The sequence below is a fragment of the Thamnophis elegans genome, chromosome 8, assembly GCF_009769535.1.
Source record: "Thamnophis elegans isolate rThaEle1 chromosome 8, rThaEle1.pri, whole genome shotgun sequence".
In the NCBI taxonomy this organism is placed as follows: Eukaryota; Metazoa; Chordata; class Lepidosauria; order Squamata; family Colubridae; genus Thamnophis; species Thamnophis elegans.
In genome coordinates, this window is record NC_045548.1 from 61,155,479 (window position 1) to 61,171,087 (window position 15,609).

Consider the following 15,609-nt stretch of genomic DNA (forward strand, 5'->3'; position numbering starts at 1 on the left):
CAGAAGCGGCAGGGGCTATCGAGCTGGAAATCCAATCCCCATTAGCCCCAAAAGCCGCTTCTTGACATCTATTGCAATCCCGAGGAGAACGCGGAGAAGAGCGCGAAGGTTAGGGTTACTGGGCAACGTGGGGGTGGGGGAGGCTGGAGCAGTTTCGTTCTGAATGGAGGGAGAGGAAAACAGTTGGGATTCTCCCTGCAGCAGCCTTTAAATGGCAGAGAGAAGCCGAACTCTTTCCCCTCCATTCACAGAGAAGCTGCGGCTCCCTTTATGCCCCTCTGGCTGGCCCCCTCCCTCCTGGGGGGGGGGTCAAAGTACCTGAAAGGGGCATGCAGGCTGCTATAGCTCCACTGAGAAGACATTTCTGAGAAGAGAAAGGGCTCCGGTCAGGCTGCACCCAAGCTGATGGAGTGCTCGCAACCGCCCGCCTATCACCAGGGAGACAGCCAGTGCAGGTGAGCCGCGCGATTGCTCCGATCGCAAGGGCACTTCACCAGCTCGGGTGCAGCCAGACCAGAGAACTTTCGGTGGTGCACCGATTCCAGCAGCTGCGTTTTTCCTTGAAATTTGCTGTCCCGGCAACCCGAAGTGGACATTCTCCCAGCGGCGTCTCAGACACTCCCACCCTTAACCAGGACGAAGTGAGGATGGCTGGGCGCAGTTTGGTGCCTCCCGGCTAAGGAGGGAGGGAGAGACCCAAGGGACGTGTGCGTGCCTGCTCGCGGTCATTCGCTTGCGAGTTTCAAGTTTGAGCGTAAAATCGGGAGGGAGAGATTTTCGATCTTTTTCCATATATAAAGCGCACCGGGTTATAAGACGCACTGCCGGTTTTTGATCAAATTTTAGGATTTTCAGTGCGGCTTATAGTCGTGAAAATATGGTACTTGCATTTAATTGATTAAACATGCTAGAATTATAATTCTGAATGTTATCAATGTTTCACTGAAGTTTATCTGAAGCAGAAATAGCTTTTGCAAGAGTGAGCATTCATGAAATCCCATCAAAACACAATTGTTCAAGTATCACAATCTTAATCACATAAAATTACATTTACTATTGTATTAAAAATAATACTTAGTGTAGAAAAATAATTCCTAACATGATAACATGTTATTTGCTTATCAAATAAGAAATGGTAGAAATATCTGTTATATATTCCCAGGAAATGAATTTTAAGTAGAAGATTTCATGTAACTGGAAATACTTTTGTGCCTAATATGTTTAAAATGTTATAAATAATTATTTAAAGGACTCCGTTTCTATTATCCTTCAAAACAGCCAAAGCAAAACATTGTTGTTATATTAAATTGACCATGATAGGGTATATTACTAAGTTAACTGAATGATTGAGCACAACATTAATAGAGCACTGCTTTAATTTTAATGCTACATTAAAAAATAAGCTAAAACTTCAAGACATTTTAATTTTTCTTTCATAAATAAAACAAGGATTCTATACGGTACCACTGATAAATGGAACAAGATGCCCTTCCTGACACCTACACAGAGTGCACAGCAGATATTTCTCTTTGTGAATATCTGCCACTATCTAGGATTGAACTAACAGTCTTCTGATTGTGAGGCAAGAGCTCTACCTCTATGCCACCATGCCAGTAAGTGTAAAGATATTTGAGTATTTTAGGAAAAATAGATTTATGGACCAAGCTGTTTCACTTGAGAAATATGGAATCCAAACAAACATGAAAAAAGGCCAGCATGTATTTAGCTTCCTGTACCAAATATTTAATATATGCAATATTTAGATTATCATCCAAGATAATCATATCAGATGATATTTGCAAATTTCATCATCGTCATCATCATGACAAAAAAAAAAGGATAGCTGTGAAATTCACCTATTAGGTTACAGATTAAGAACGAATATACAACCTATATTAACTTTAATACAAAAACTATTTAATAAGTTACAAATACCTCCACACTTAGGGATAGGTCCACTCCACATGACTTTACCATCCACCAAAACACAAGTAATTGTTTCAGTTCCTTGAGTTTTAATAAAACCATCTTCACAAATCACAGAGATAGAACTTCCCAGTTGAAAATTGTCTCCAAATCGACGTGCATTGATTGGTATACCAGGATCAGGGCACTCATTATGTCCAAATGCTTTAAAATACAAAGAAGATAAGGAAGGAATAGGGGAAAGATTTAAAAATATCAGTTATATTTCAAAGTTATTTGAGCCCAGGTTTTATATATTGCATTTTTTTCTTGATTTATAAATTAATCAACATTGATTCTACCATAGATGCACTATCCTTCATAATATACTAATTTCCCCTCAATTATATTTGTTGCATTAGTTCCACACTAGTTGATGAATAGTTTCAAACATTGCTTTGACAAGTTTTTCCTAATTTTCACATTTTAGGTTCATTTCTCCTCCACTGAATAACTGAACTATAAAATTTAAAGGGAAAAATGGGTAGGGCTTGATTTTAAATGCTTTAATTCAAGAAGTGCAAATTAGGTTGGTTGATTTTATAATTAAAATTACTCTCATGTTCTTCTTTGTATGTGGGAATGACATTTCAGATGATAGATAGCTAAATAGCTAATGTGTTCCTTGGTCTTATTTTCTTTTGACCCTCAAAATAAGCACTTGGCCTTATTTTTGGAGAGGTCTTATTATTTTTGAGGTGTAGGAGGAGGCAAGGTGGTCACCTCATGTATGCTGTTGTGTTGCAATATTTTCGGGGAGGGCTTCTTTTCATGGGAGGGCTTATTTCAGCACATGTCCTCAAAAGCCCAATTGAACTTATTATCCAATGAGGTCTTATTTTGGGGGAAATAGGGTAGCTAGATAGTTAGATAGCTAGATAGCTAGACAGACAGACACTTCCCAAGGCCACATTGGTGTCTGTTTTAATTTGGTAATTATGTGGTAAATTCCATATTCAAAATTTAGATAAGTCCTAAATATGGCAATTGTTGGCAACTTATGTTGTATTCATATATAAGCAAAGTAAATTGATAATCTTGCCATTTTTATTAAGTGGATGCAAAATTAAAAAAACATTAAACCTAAAGGCATCATTGTAATAATTTTGTAACACATAAAGTTTTATATTCCAAAGCAATAAATCACCATAAAATTACCCTTTAAGTAGAAACCCCTTCTTCTATTCATACATATGAGACAGAGAGTCAAGTGTTGACAAAGTCAAGTGGCTTGAGGGCAATAGCAATTTGTCAAACAGTTCATAATTTAAAAGCAGAACAAGAACAGTGACAATTTCTGATTCAGGTTCTATATTTTTCATCTCTCTCAGGAGAGAAAGAGAAAAGGAGAGAGTGAGAGAGGAAGGAAGAGTGATCAATGCAACTCTAAAGAGCTTTTGCAATTGTCTTCAGTGTTTGATGATCCACAAGTATTATAATTCACCTACAAGAATGACTGCTAATAAGTTAACAAGTATAATTATTTATATAAGATAATGCACAAGATCCAATGGTTATTCGTTGTACAGTTACATTCTAAAACTCCTGTATCCTTTTTAAAAAATAAAAATAAAAAAAATTAATTTAAAACATGGACAGGTGTCATTCAAGTTTAAGAACAAAGAACTGCTCCTAAAAATGAATTTTAAAAGTTCACTGGGAAAGAACTGTAACTTAATTTAGGATAACATTTGTCACTAGGCAAAAATTTGGAAACATGTCAGAAACAAAACCTGAATCACTTGTGGCATTGAAGTAATTTTATATAACAATCTGCTATGACATCCATCAGAGCCCATTTAAATTTAATGTTCCACAATTACTGTTTGACAACATAGGATTAACAGCTCTTGCCACTGGTGTCACTTTGGAAAAGGTACAAAGTTGTATTATTATTAATAGCATAGAGTTGTGTATTACTTTACATTAATACAAATTTATACATTGCAATAAAATTAGACATCCACTCTCTCTGCCATTTTTATAAGGTGTGAGAATATTAACATAGCTTTTTTTTTTTGATACTGTGGCTTGAAAAGAAGAATGAAATAAAGCCAAGTATTCATCTCATAGCAAGTCTGTTTTGTGACACAATTGTACTAGAAGTAGATACTGCAGGAAAGCAAATTAAAACAATCAAAAATTAATAAGATACACATTTGATATGGTGGTTCCTAGATGAAAACAGAAAGAAAGAAAGAAAGAAAGAAAGGAAGGAAGGAAGGAAGGAAGGAAGGGTGGAAGGAAGGAAGGAAGGAAGGAAGGAAAGAAAAAGGGGAGGGGAGGGAAGGAGGAGGAGGAGAAGAAGAAATTAGAAGACACCATAATACGTAGATTAATTAATATGGTATGAATACTAATAGTACTAACAAAAAAAACAGTCAGTCAGTCAGTCAGTCTGTCTGTCTGTCTTACCATCCATCTATCTATCCATCCATCCATCTATCATCTGTCTGTCTGTCTGTCTGTCTATCTATCTATCTATCTATCTATCTATCTATCTATCATCTCTGGAAAAATATTAATAAATAAAGGCATGCATATAATTATTAAATACATAATAAACACTTTTACTCACTGTTATAGGTGATATTAAATCCTCGGCCTGACATTGAATGGTCAGCTTGAAATTCCAAGCGTAAAATGTGGCTGTTACTAGTCAGATGGGATGGCACTTCAGCTCCAGTGAATGTGCCAAGTATTGGAGAATCAGGAGAATCACCGTCTTTAATTGCAAGAAAGTCAAATTGAGATTCCAGGTCAAAATCATTGAAAGACAGATGAATGCGACTCCCAGGGTCTGAGATGACTGTCCAGATGCAATTCAAATTATTCCCATATCCTTCTGGGTAGTCAGGAGACAGAACAGTTCCCATTGGTGCCGTGAAATTAGATAGGCAAGGAACTGTCAAAAGTCAGGAAAGAAATTAGAAAAGAGATAAGAACCCAACTAAAATTGATATTCTGAGCCCTTCCTCTCAATATTTTATTTCAATATTCTTATTTATTCATTCCTTTATTGAATTATTTTTCATCATCCCTCTCACTAGTTTGCAATGAAATAAAATACAATGTTGCCATACTTCCCCAGAGAATTATCAATTAAAATGATTGATAAATTAATATCAATTATAATAAATATATTTATAACTTTTTAAAATAAACTGATAAACAATTAAAAATGGTTTATAAGGATTGATTCAACAATCTTTTTAAAAAGGCAGCCTAAAGTTTATGGGTATTGTTTAACTCTAAATTTAGCCCCATTTGCTGAATTTAGAGTATAAAGTATGCATTAGCAGGAACCAGTTATCTGGTTCCATTCATCCTGGAAAAAGTGCAATATTTCATTGAATGAGAAGTATGAAAACTGAACCAAACAGCTATTACTGAATGGAAGAGAATATTTGTAGCTCAGGGTTGAACTGTGGAGTTCCCAGTGTCCTCTGAGCTTGGTGGGTTTTTTTGCAGACATTTTGTCACCAAACTAGGCTACATCATCAGTGCTTAGTACTGAATGATTAGGATTATAAAGAAAAGAAGATCCTTCCTAGTCTTAGTCTCCCAATAAAATATTAGGGATGCAAAGGCCTTCCATTTTTTTAATTTTTCCTTGGTTTAAGAAGCTTTTTTTTAAAAAAAAAAAGTATAGGAAAAAGGGCAATGATATCCTATCATTTAGATAATTGATTGTTTAGATTGTTAGATATACATGATGATCATCTCCTCCTCTTTTTCCTCCCACTTCTCTGTTAAGGATCTAACAGTATCTTTGGCATGACTTGTAATTTGTAGATGTCCTTGGCATCTTTTTCTTGTCTTTGTTAATACCTATTAACTGTAAATTGTAGAAGAAAGCATGTATTGTATTCTGTTACAATGAAATGAAAGTAGGCTTTATGATTTACTCACTTAGTGCTAAATATACCCACTTTCAAGTACTGGGGAAATCAGAAAATTCACGCAGTTCAAATGAGGATAGAGATTTATGCAAGCTTAAGTTCCCTACAAGAATCTGAACCACTAACAGTTGAGAGAAATTAATGGGAGTTAAGAATAGAAAGTCAAGATGGGCTGGACTTAGATCTCTTGTGGGCACGCAGGGATTCGTGACTAACAACACATTTGACCCTTCCCTCCCTCAGAATCAGCCTGGTTATCTCCCCTTAGAGGGAGGAAGCTATTCACATGCACAATCATTCATCATAAAGAGACCAAAATTACCATAGTAATTTGTAGGTCACAAATACGCAGGACTTGGTTTAATTAGGATTTTTCAAATGTCCTTATTATACAGGCAACATTTTATATTAATACATTTTACCACAGTCACCATAATTACTACTAATTTGTTTTCCTATATTGCAGCAGTTGGGGAGTTATTATATAACTAAAAATGAATAAAATAATAAAATATCTTATAAAATGCTGAAATACTTCTTTGGCTTTCTCCAAACCTGCCTAACCCCCAGTAATATTGCATTTTGTTGGTTGGTTGGTTGGCCTATGTTAAAAAGGTGGTTTTTGGTCTGGGTGCAATTAGAGCTAGGCAAGCAAAATATAAGTCTCTAGGATCATGTATGCACTAAAAGTGATTTCTGGATGGTACACAATTCAAAGAAATTGAAAGAATATACAATTTAATTGTACGTCAACCATTATTAGGAATTTTTTTAGCAACAATCCAATCCTATACTTGTCCATAAAAGTATGCATAAGATACATTATAAATACTGACATTTTAAAAACCAAATATTGTTTGATGAAACCATAAAAATGTTTTCAAAAAGATGTCAACATTCTAAGCTATACACCCAATTGAATCGGATTCCGACACATGAGACACTGTCAAACAACCCTTTATTGGCATTTAATGAGGTAAAGATAGTTCTATGGGACTTTCACATTTCAGCGTCATAAGAAGGCTTGAAACTCCCAGCCCCCTTCAGGTGTTCTGAGTCATGCTGGTCAACCAATAACTTCCCATTGGTCCGGTCTCAGCAGATGTTCGTTGTTACAACCAGAAGTGGTATTCAGCCAGTTTGGACTGGTTCAGTTGAACCGGTAGCGGAAATCGCAGGTGGGCCTGCTCACTTACCCCAGCTCTATGCCGTCCTATTTAGGCACATTTTTGAGGCTGGGTACATGCGCAGAAGGCATGCGTACGAGCAAAGCGCATGCACAGAAGGCTGGACACATGTCTGGAAGGCACACACAATCCCGCTTTGCATGCATGTGCATGCAAAGGAGGTGGGCACACGTGTGGCAAATCAGTGGTAATGAAATGTGCAACCCACTGCTGGTTACAACCTTGATCCCCACGCTGGGTCTGACCGTTGCTATGTCTAGCTAGTTAAAGCATCACACACCACAAGAACCCCCTCTGTGCTTCATTCCTCATCCCCTTCTCAGGTGTGGCAGCAACAAAACAGAGCACAGGTAAGCATGGCTTTGACCGAAGCTGTTTCAAAAGTTGACAAAAGATTTTAGTTTAAAATGGTTTTTCAGTAACATATACATACAGTAAATTAGAAATTATTGGAATATATTAATTTATACTCACAAATGCATATAGGGATGTTTGCTGACCACTGGTTGTTCTCTTGACAAACAATAGTTTTTTCTCCAATCAATTCAAATCCAAACTGGCATTCAAACCGCAACACATCATGATTAGAAAACCCATCTCCTTCTCTGATGCCATACAACGGTGTTCCCGGATCTCCACAACTTTCTTTTTCAATCTCTGTTTAAAAAGACACAAGTTACTAGTCAATAAACTAACTATACCAATTTGAATGTATCAAAAAATATGAATCGAAGTGCAAATATCATAAGATACTGACTTTAGCACTAGCACCTCTTATCTAAAAAGTAAAAAAAATGTTGCAAATGCACACGCACATCCCATGAAAAAGGAAAGTGTTTTAAGATTTACATTGCTAGAATTATCATTCCCCCGGTATGCCCAAATATGGGAGAAAGTTCACTACTTCCATTCTCTGTCCATCGGCTCATCACAAGAGACCATCCAGACAGAAACCCAATATTTTTACTGTTGCCTTTTTGTTACATATGTGTTGTATTTGTGCTGATAAATAAATAAAGGGAGACTAGTATAGATCTATTTCAAGCTATTTAGCTCTCATCAGCTAGCCATACCCTTACTGGGATTCGAACCTGTGCTGTATTGCATCTTAGGCAGATGTGTTAACCACTAAGCCACAGAATTCGATAAGGAGTCGAACTCTGTGGCTTAGTGGTTCTCTCTCTCACACACACACACACACACACACACACACACACACACACACAGTATATGAATCTAAATTACTACTGAAATAATTATTTTAGTTAAATCCATACTGGATTTTCAGATAACTCATCACATGAAGTTATTAGAAACCCCATGATGAGTTTCTATTTGCAATCAAATCTAGTTACTGCATTGGGTCCAATGAGCATAACAATATAAATAAAATCTGATGTATCTCCAAATTAGCAACCCACATGAGATCTTTCTCTTCCTCACACCAAATGTGACTTTTAAGGACTGGATTTTGTTTTAGTAGAACAAGAAGATAAGAAATTCCAATTGTACAAGGAAAAGCTTTCAAGTGATTGTCCTCAACTCTATGTAAAATATTTATTAAACTAATTAAATCTCTGTATTATAAAAGGAGACACAGTATGGAAATGGAAATGGAAGGCAGAAAAAGAAAGATCAATCAGTTTGAAGCATGGGGAGAAAACACATTGGAGAAAAAGAAAGAGAAGAATGAAATCTATTTTATCAATTACATTTCTCCAACAATAGGAAGGATGTACACACAAGACTAGTATTCTATCTTGTTCAAAATAACCTTGGCCATTTGGCAAAAAAGCCATACACTCTTTTGATATCTCCTCTTTCCACTTCATGTATCCTGATTACGTTTTTGACATTGTGATTATGATTCTCCAGTTTATCTTAACAACTTTTTTTCCATGTATTGCATTCTATATGTTAAAAGTTGTAAAGCTAGTTGTTCTGTTAAAGGGCACATTTTTTTCAGAGGTAATGTAGAAGTCCATTGAAATAATGAAAAAAAAAAAAAAAAAAAAACACTAGATGGAAACAGAAAGACCAGAACATGCTGTTTCCAGTCAAGACCAAGATAAGCAGGGATTAACACCAGAGACACAATCAGAAAACAATACTGTAATCAAGGAACAACTAAGGAGGGGAACATTCCCTCCCAATACAAGTAGAGAAAGCTACTGTATATAAACAGGAAGCAAACCCCACAATCTCTAGTATTGAAAATGTTACCTAGTTCAGAAATAAAATGCCTGCAAGGAAACAAACAAATTCAGTGACCTTCAAGGACTCCACTGAAGTCGCTTTGAATTGGAATAGTGGAAAGATGTCAAGGCGTAATATCATTTCTTCCTCTTCCTCCTCCTCCTCCTCCCTACTCAGCAGGTTGAAAGGGAAGATACTTGACTGAATCAATTGTCTGAAGAAGAATTTGACCAATGCCACAAACCTCAAAACCAGATTGCAGACTGTATATTTGATTGATTTTGATTTTGATTGATTTTATTATATTTCTATGCTGCCCTATTCCCAGAGGGACTCAGGGCGGCTCACAAACCAAGTAAGGGGGGGGTTCCCAACAGAAAGAAAGACAATGGACAAACAACAACAACAATTTAAAAACAATCAACAGCCACACAATTTGAGCGGGGACGGGAACTCATCAGCCCCAGGCCTGTCGGAACAGCCAGGTTTTAAGGGCTTTGTGGAAAGCCTGAAGGGTGGTGAGGGTCCGAATCTCCACGGGGAGCTCATACCAAAGGGCCGGAGCAGCCACAGAGAAGGCCCTCCTCCGGGTGGTAGCCAATCGGCATTGGCCGGTGGATGGAATTCATAGGAGGCCTAGTCTGTGGGATCTAATCAGTCTGTTGGAGGTATATCCTTCTCTAAGAAAGCCACATGGGAAAATAAGAGTTGTTATCAGCTATATTCCTTTTATTTTGTTAGAAAGATATATTAAAATTCATTTTTTAAAAAAGATATCCTTGTCCTAGCTAGGATGATACTATGAAGATTTGATATTCATTTGTATAGGCTTTTTTAGGGTGACGAGGACACAGGAGTGAAATCATTGAAAAAAACAATAAGTAAGATGTCTCCTAGAATTTATAATCTTAAAAAAAAAAGACTTGCACCACTAAATAAAGTACAATAGTACACAAAAATAATATTTAAACCTCAGAACATTGTTCAATTATTATCATACTTGTTCCTACAATTTTATCCAGCTCATAGCAAACTATTTATACCATAGTCACATAAAGCTCATACTTATGCATTATATATTCCTGTAAATAACTGTTTATTGACCACATCATTCAAAGGACTTCTCATCGGAATTCCCATGATATCACTGTAGTCTAAAAGACAAAAAGAGGATCTCCTGATTATATGAGCTCAAGGACCCTTTTAGAAATTATCTCCATTTAAATTTTCCTCTAATTTTCCACCTATTTATATTAATATAGATAAGATCATGACAACTTGCCTGGTTTTGAACTCTTAAACCAATACACCAAACCTGCAATTCATCTAAATTTTAAAATGCTCTCTGTGCTAAATTATCACGTGTATAAGTTGTCCAGATGTCACGTTAACAGGTTCATATTATTTCATTTGAATTATTCAACCTACATTCAGAGCTGTATAGCCTAGTATCTCTCATACTCAAGTTATTAATGCCTTTGGATACAAATATCATCCACAGATACAGCTTTCTCTGTGGAAAGGTTTATATTATCGAATAAATTGCCACTCAAGTTGAACAAGTCCCTTCTTTACTATAGTTTAGGAGGATCTACAAAAGCAATGTTTTACCAGGATTTTTAATGCTGTTACTTTAGCTTTTGTGTGTTTACATTTTTTTTAAAAAAAATATTTTAATGAACATCACTGATGTTTGTTTAGTTTAGTTTTACTTTATTGTCATTGCACAATTAAATAACATGCCATCTTCAGTGTATGTTATAACTATAATGTTTGTGTAAGCCACCCAGAGGTGGGTTCCTATCGGTTCGGACCAGTTCAGCTGAGTAGGTAGTAACTCAGCCGCCAACACCCCAGAACTGGTTCTATCGCCGGCGCAATAGGCGGCACCATCTCATTTTTTTGCTTTTCTGCATATGCACAGAAGCATTTTTTTACTACTCTACACGTGCACAGTGCACATCAACCACACAAAGCATGTCCCAGAGCAAACCAGTAGTAAAAGAAGCCAGATCCCACCCCTGAATCCACCTAACTTAAGAGACTAGATGCCATGTGCATTTTCTAAATAAAATAAGCAGAAATGAATCACTCAACAGGTGTAGGGAATTGTGATCATTCAGGACTGACTTATAGCCAGAGGTGACTAGAGACCTTTTCTTCTTTGTTATTATTTCATTTTTTTTATTTATGTTCTTGCCAGAAAGAGTCTTGGCTGAATAATGAGTGTTGATTTGAAAACTGATAGAAAGCTATTGGCAATATGAACTCTCCTTTCTAACTGAAGGACTGAGTTAGGCTCAAATAACTTTTAAGTTAGATCTATGTTGAAATATGATCCTTGCAATCCTAATATGCCTTAACAGAGGGATACAATCAAGATCAAGTGGGGTACTAATACTACTCTCTAAAGCCTTAGTAAGACCACACCTAGAATACTGCATCAAGTTTTGGTCACCACACTATAAAAAAGATGTTGAGACTCTAGAAAGAGTGCAGAGAAGAGCAACCAGGATGATTAGGGAACTGGAGACTAAAACATATGAAGAACGGCTGCAGGAACTGAACATGGCTAGTCTAGGGAAGAGAAGGACCAGGAGAGACATGATAGCAGTGTTCCAATATTTGAGGGGCCACCACAGAGAGGAAGAGGTCAAGCTATTTGCCAAGGTGCCCAAAGGCCATAAAAGGAATAATGGATGAAAACTGATCAAGTAGTGATTCAACCTAGAAATAAGGATAAATTTTCTGACAGTGAGAAGAATCAACCAATGGAACAGCTTCCCTTTGGAAGTTGTGGGAGCTTCATCACTGGAGGCTTTCAAGAAGAGATTGGACTGTCATTTGTCAGAAATAGTGTAGGATCTTCTGCTTGATCAGGGGGTTGGACTAGATGACCTACAAGGTCCCTTCGAACTCCATTAATCTGTTATCAGCACTTCCTTACCAGTTTCACTTTGGCAACCAATAAGCAGTAACTGACACAGCTCACAAGAGAATTTACAGCATTGTAAATACAATGCTACATTTAGCATACAATGCTACATTTAGTATTGGTTGTATTGAACCAGCCAATAGCTGGAAATGTTATTTATGAGGCGGCACAAATTTATAATTGTTTAGCTGGAAATCATGGAATTAGGATGATATTGAAGCTCCTGAAGATGAGTCAGGGTCAGGAGGTATAGTTTTATATGAATTTTAAATAAACATTTCTAAAAATAGTTTTTCCCCCAGTTTTATTGTCCTTTATGTCTATTAATTACTTTAAAAAGAGCTAAGCCTACCAGCTTTCAAGGATCTATTGCAAATAATTAGCTAAACTAAACTAAAATTAGCTCTCCTTTATTTAAAAAGTATAAGCTTGGGGAAAGATCTTAGAAGGTACAGAAGTAGAAAAAGTAGACCACTTCATCCATTTAGGGGGTTCAAAGGTTAGAAGATGAAAAAAGTGGAATAGACTTTGTGCATAAATAATCAAGGCACCAAGAGTTTGGTTCTCAGAAGACTGAATATTCTTCTAACATGCTGAACATTTAATGCTTATAAAAAATGTAGTGAATGGATCAATCAAATTGATTCAAGCTTTGGAAAAGGTGCTAAAATGTTATCATTTCTGTTTTGCCTTGGATAAAAGTGATGGAAAATTCATTTAGTCTATATATGAGGCAGCAGCACTGACCTTCTTATCATGGTGGTGCCTCAAAATCTTGGATTATATCTCTCAATAACTCAGATCCAAATAGTAGACCGCAACATTTGCTGGATACAAGGAGAGTTATAATGCCTCATATCAGAAAGGCACACAAGAGAAGGCTATCAAAGTGATGTATCACTTTTAAGTTTTATTTAAAATATTGTGGCAGCAAACTCTGTTTGATCCTAAAAAGTAACCAGGATCAGACATGGTTAGTACTGGGAGACCCCCAGGAAGCCTCTGAGCTGTACACTACAGTGGGAATGTGTGGTGGGGGAAAGTAACATGGCACTATTTCCATATTGTTGCCATTCAAATGCTGTCTCCCTGCATTCCCCAGAAGCTGAGTATCATTTTAGTAAGGTTTAATTTGAGCTGTCTGAGAAACATTAACAGATTCACAATTGTTCCATTCTGTGGGAGGCGGGACACCTTAAACATTTCTTCACTATGGAGGAAATCCAATACTTTTACAACTACTATATGGCTTTGATTGACTTGTGGCTCACAAGCCTAACACAGATAATAATTTGAGCTTGCTACTAGTAAGAACACATGGGCATCTGCCTTATGTAGCTTACAGAGAAAAGGAAAACAATACTCTTCATTGAAACTTTAAGGAATGTGTGTATGAAAGGAATGAAACGGAATGATTTTTGATGTCAGCCTAAACAAACAAGCAAAAAAGAGTAAACAAAATAGTCCTTCATGGAATTGTTTAGTAGACTCTCTCTTTCTCTCTCTCTCTCTCTCTCTCTCTCTCGCTCTCTCTCGCTCTCTCTCTCTCTCCCTCTCTCTCTCTCTCTCTCTCCTCTCTCTCTCCCCCTCTCTCTCCCCTTTCTCTTCTCTCTCCCCTCTCCTCTGTCTCTCTCCCTTCTCTCCTCTCTCTCCTCCCTCTCTTTCTCTCTCTCTTTCTCCCCCTCTCTCCCATCTTTCTCTCATCTGTGTCTCCGCCCCTCCCATCTCTCCTTTCTCTCTCCCCCCTCTCTTTCTCTCTCCCCCCAAAAAGATGTTTTACCAAAGTAGCAAGGTACAGACATTTAACATTGATAAGCAATCCAAGTTAAAAGGCAGCAAGTAGAAGCTGTTTGTCAAAAGTCTGTAACCAAAGCTGAAGAATCTGTTTCTTTTCTTACTTTTATAAGTAACAGCTAGTCCTCGGGTTATAATAACAATTGGGGCTAGTTTTGCTGCTGCTAAGTGATGTGATTGAATTGTATTGCTTAGCAATAGCAATCCTGTCAGTCTTGCTTTCCATTATAATCCCAGGGCATGAAGATCATTAAGTGGCAAAAGGTGAAAATCTTAGGTCAGGAACATGGGTGTGTGGGGGGGGGGTACAGGCAGGCACTGAGGCAACAGGAGTGACTTACAGGGACAACATGCAACCTTCCCCGATGGCTTCCCCATTGACTTTGCTTGTGAGAATCCTGCAGGGATGATTACAAAGGTTGCAATCATGTTATTGTAGTTCACTGCAATGTTGTGATTGTGAATAAGGGTATACCCAGAATGTAATCATGTGACTGTGAGGATGCTGTGATGGCTACAATGTTTCAAACTGGTCAGAAGTTCCCTTGTTCTGTACCATTGTAAAATTAAGTGGGCGCTGAATGAGTGGTCATAACTGGAGGTCTATTTTTAGTAAACATAGATCCTAATGTGGTGGTTCGTATTAGTAGCATGAGACATGGGAGAGATTATGGTGAATGTAGCCCATTGGAGGGGTTTTTTAATGCCTTTCCTGCCAATTTTCTTGGCAAAATTTTTCATAGGTGTTTTGCTCTTGTTTTCTTTCATGGGATGAGATGAAATGAATGGCCTCAAATCACCCAACTACCTTCATGCTTAAGTTAGGTCTACAACTTAACACGAGACTGAATTACTTCTCTAAAGTTTCCACAGACATATCATGTTAATAAAAGCAATTAAGTGGATAATCTTCTATATTTACAATCTTTATAATCTTTGTTCTAAAATTAAACAATAGAAAAAAATGCATGAACTTTATGATAATTCCGAATAGTATTATAAAACCATCTGAACCCCTCTATATCCATGTCAATTATTTCTTGTTTGATTGTTAATTATGACATTCATAGACACTCAGGTTTAAATTTAATAGAAAAAAGTGCTTAAAATACAACTTGGAAACTATTGCTGGATTGATTTAAAGAACTTTTATGCATAAAAGTGAAGAAACTCAGAAAGATTCCCAAAATGAAACCCTAAAGCAGATTGAAGATTGAATTCATTTCATAATAACTTTCACTACATCAAGGAAAATGGGGGGGATAGAAATCTACTTTCCTGTGAAATATAAAAAAAAAATAGTGAGAGAGATAATTTTTCAGGTCCATCATGCAACTGTAATTTTTACAATATGTCTTATGGAGCTGTATTTCAAAGAGAAAGTAGATAGATATGTCTCAAAGGATCATATTGTTTTATTCTTCCTTAATTTGCTACAAAAATCAGTTTAAACAGCCCTCAATGCTTCATCATTCTAAAATAATGAGAACATCTGCAATTATGAATCATATCCATGTCTACCTGAATGTTTTCATCTTGTGCTGTTTTTATATCTGCAACCCACATTATATGCAGCAGATATATTTCTGACAACCAATACTGATAAATGCAGTTAATCCCAGATGCAAGC

The 15,609-nt window shown here is 36.7% G+C and overlaps 1 protein-coding gene across 1 annotated transcript in view; it reads right to left on the reverse strand.

Annotated features, from left to right (window-relative positions):
- Nucleotides 1–15,609, reverse strand: part of CSMD3 (CUB and Sushi multiple domains 3) — a 791,530-nt gene that overhangs the window by 256,254 nt on the left and 519,667 nt on the right. Inside the window, 3 exon segments of the mRNA XM_032222292.1 lie at nt 1,936–2,130; nt 4,544–4,870; nt 7,529–7,711. Of these exon segments, the coding sequence (XP_032078183.1) occupies nt 1,936–2,130; nt 4,544–4,870; nt 7,529–7,711 (705 nt within the window).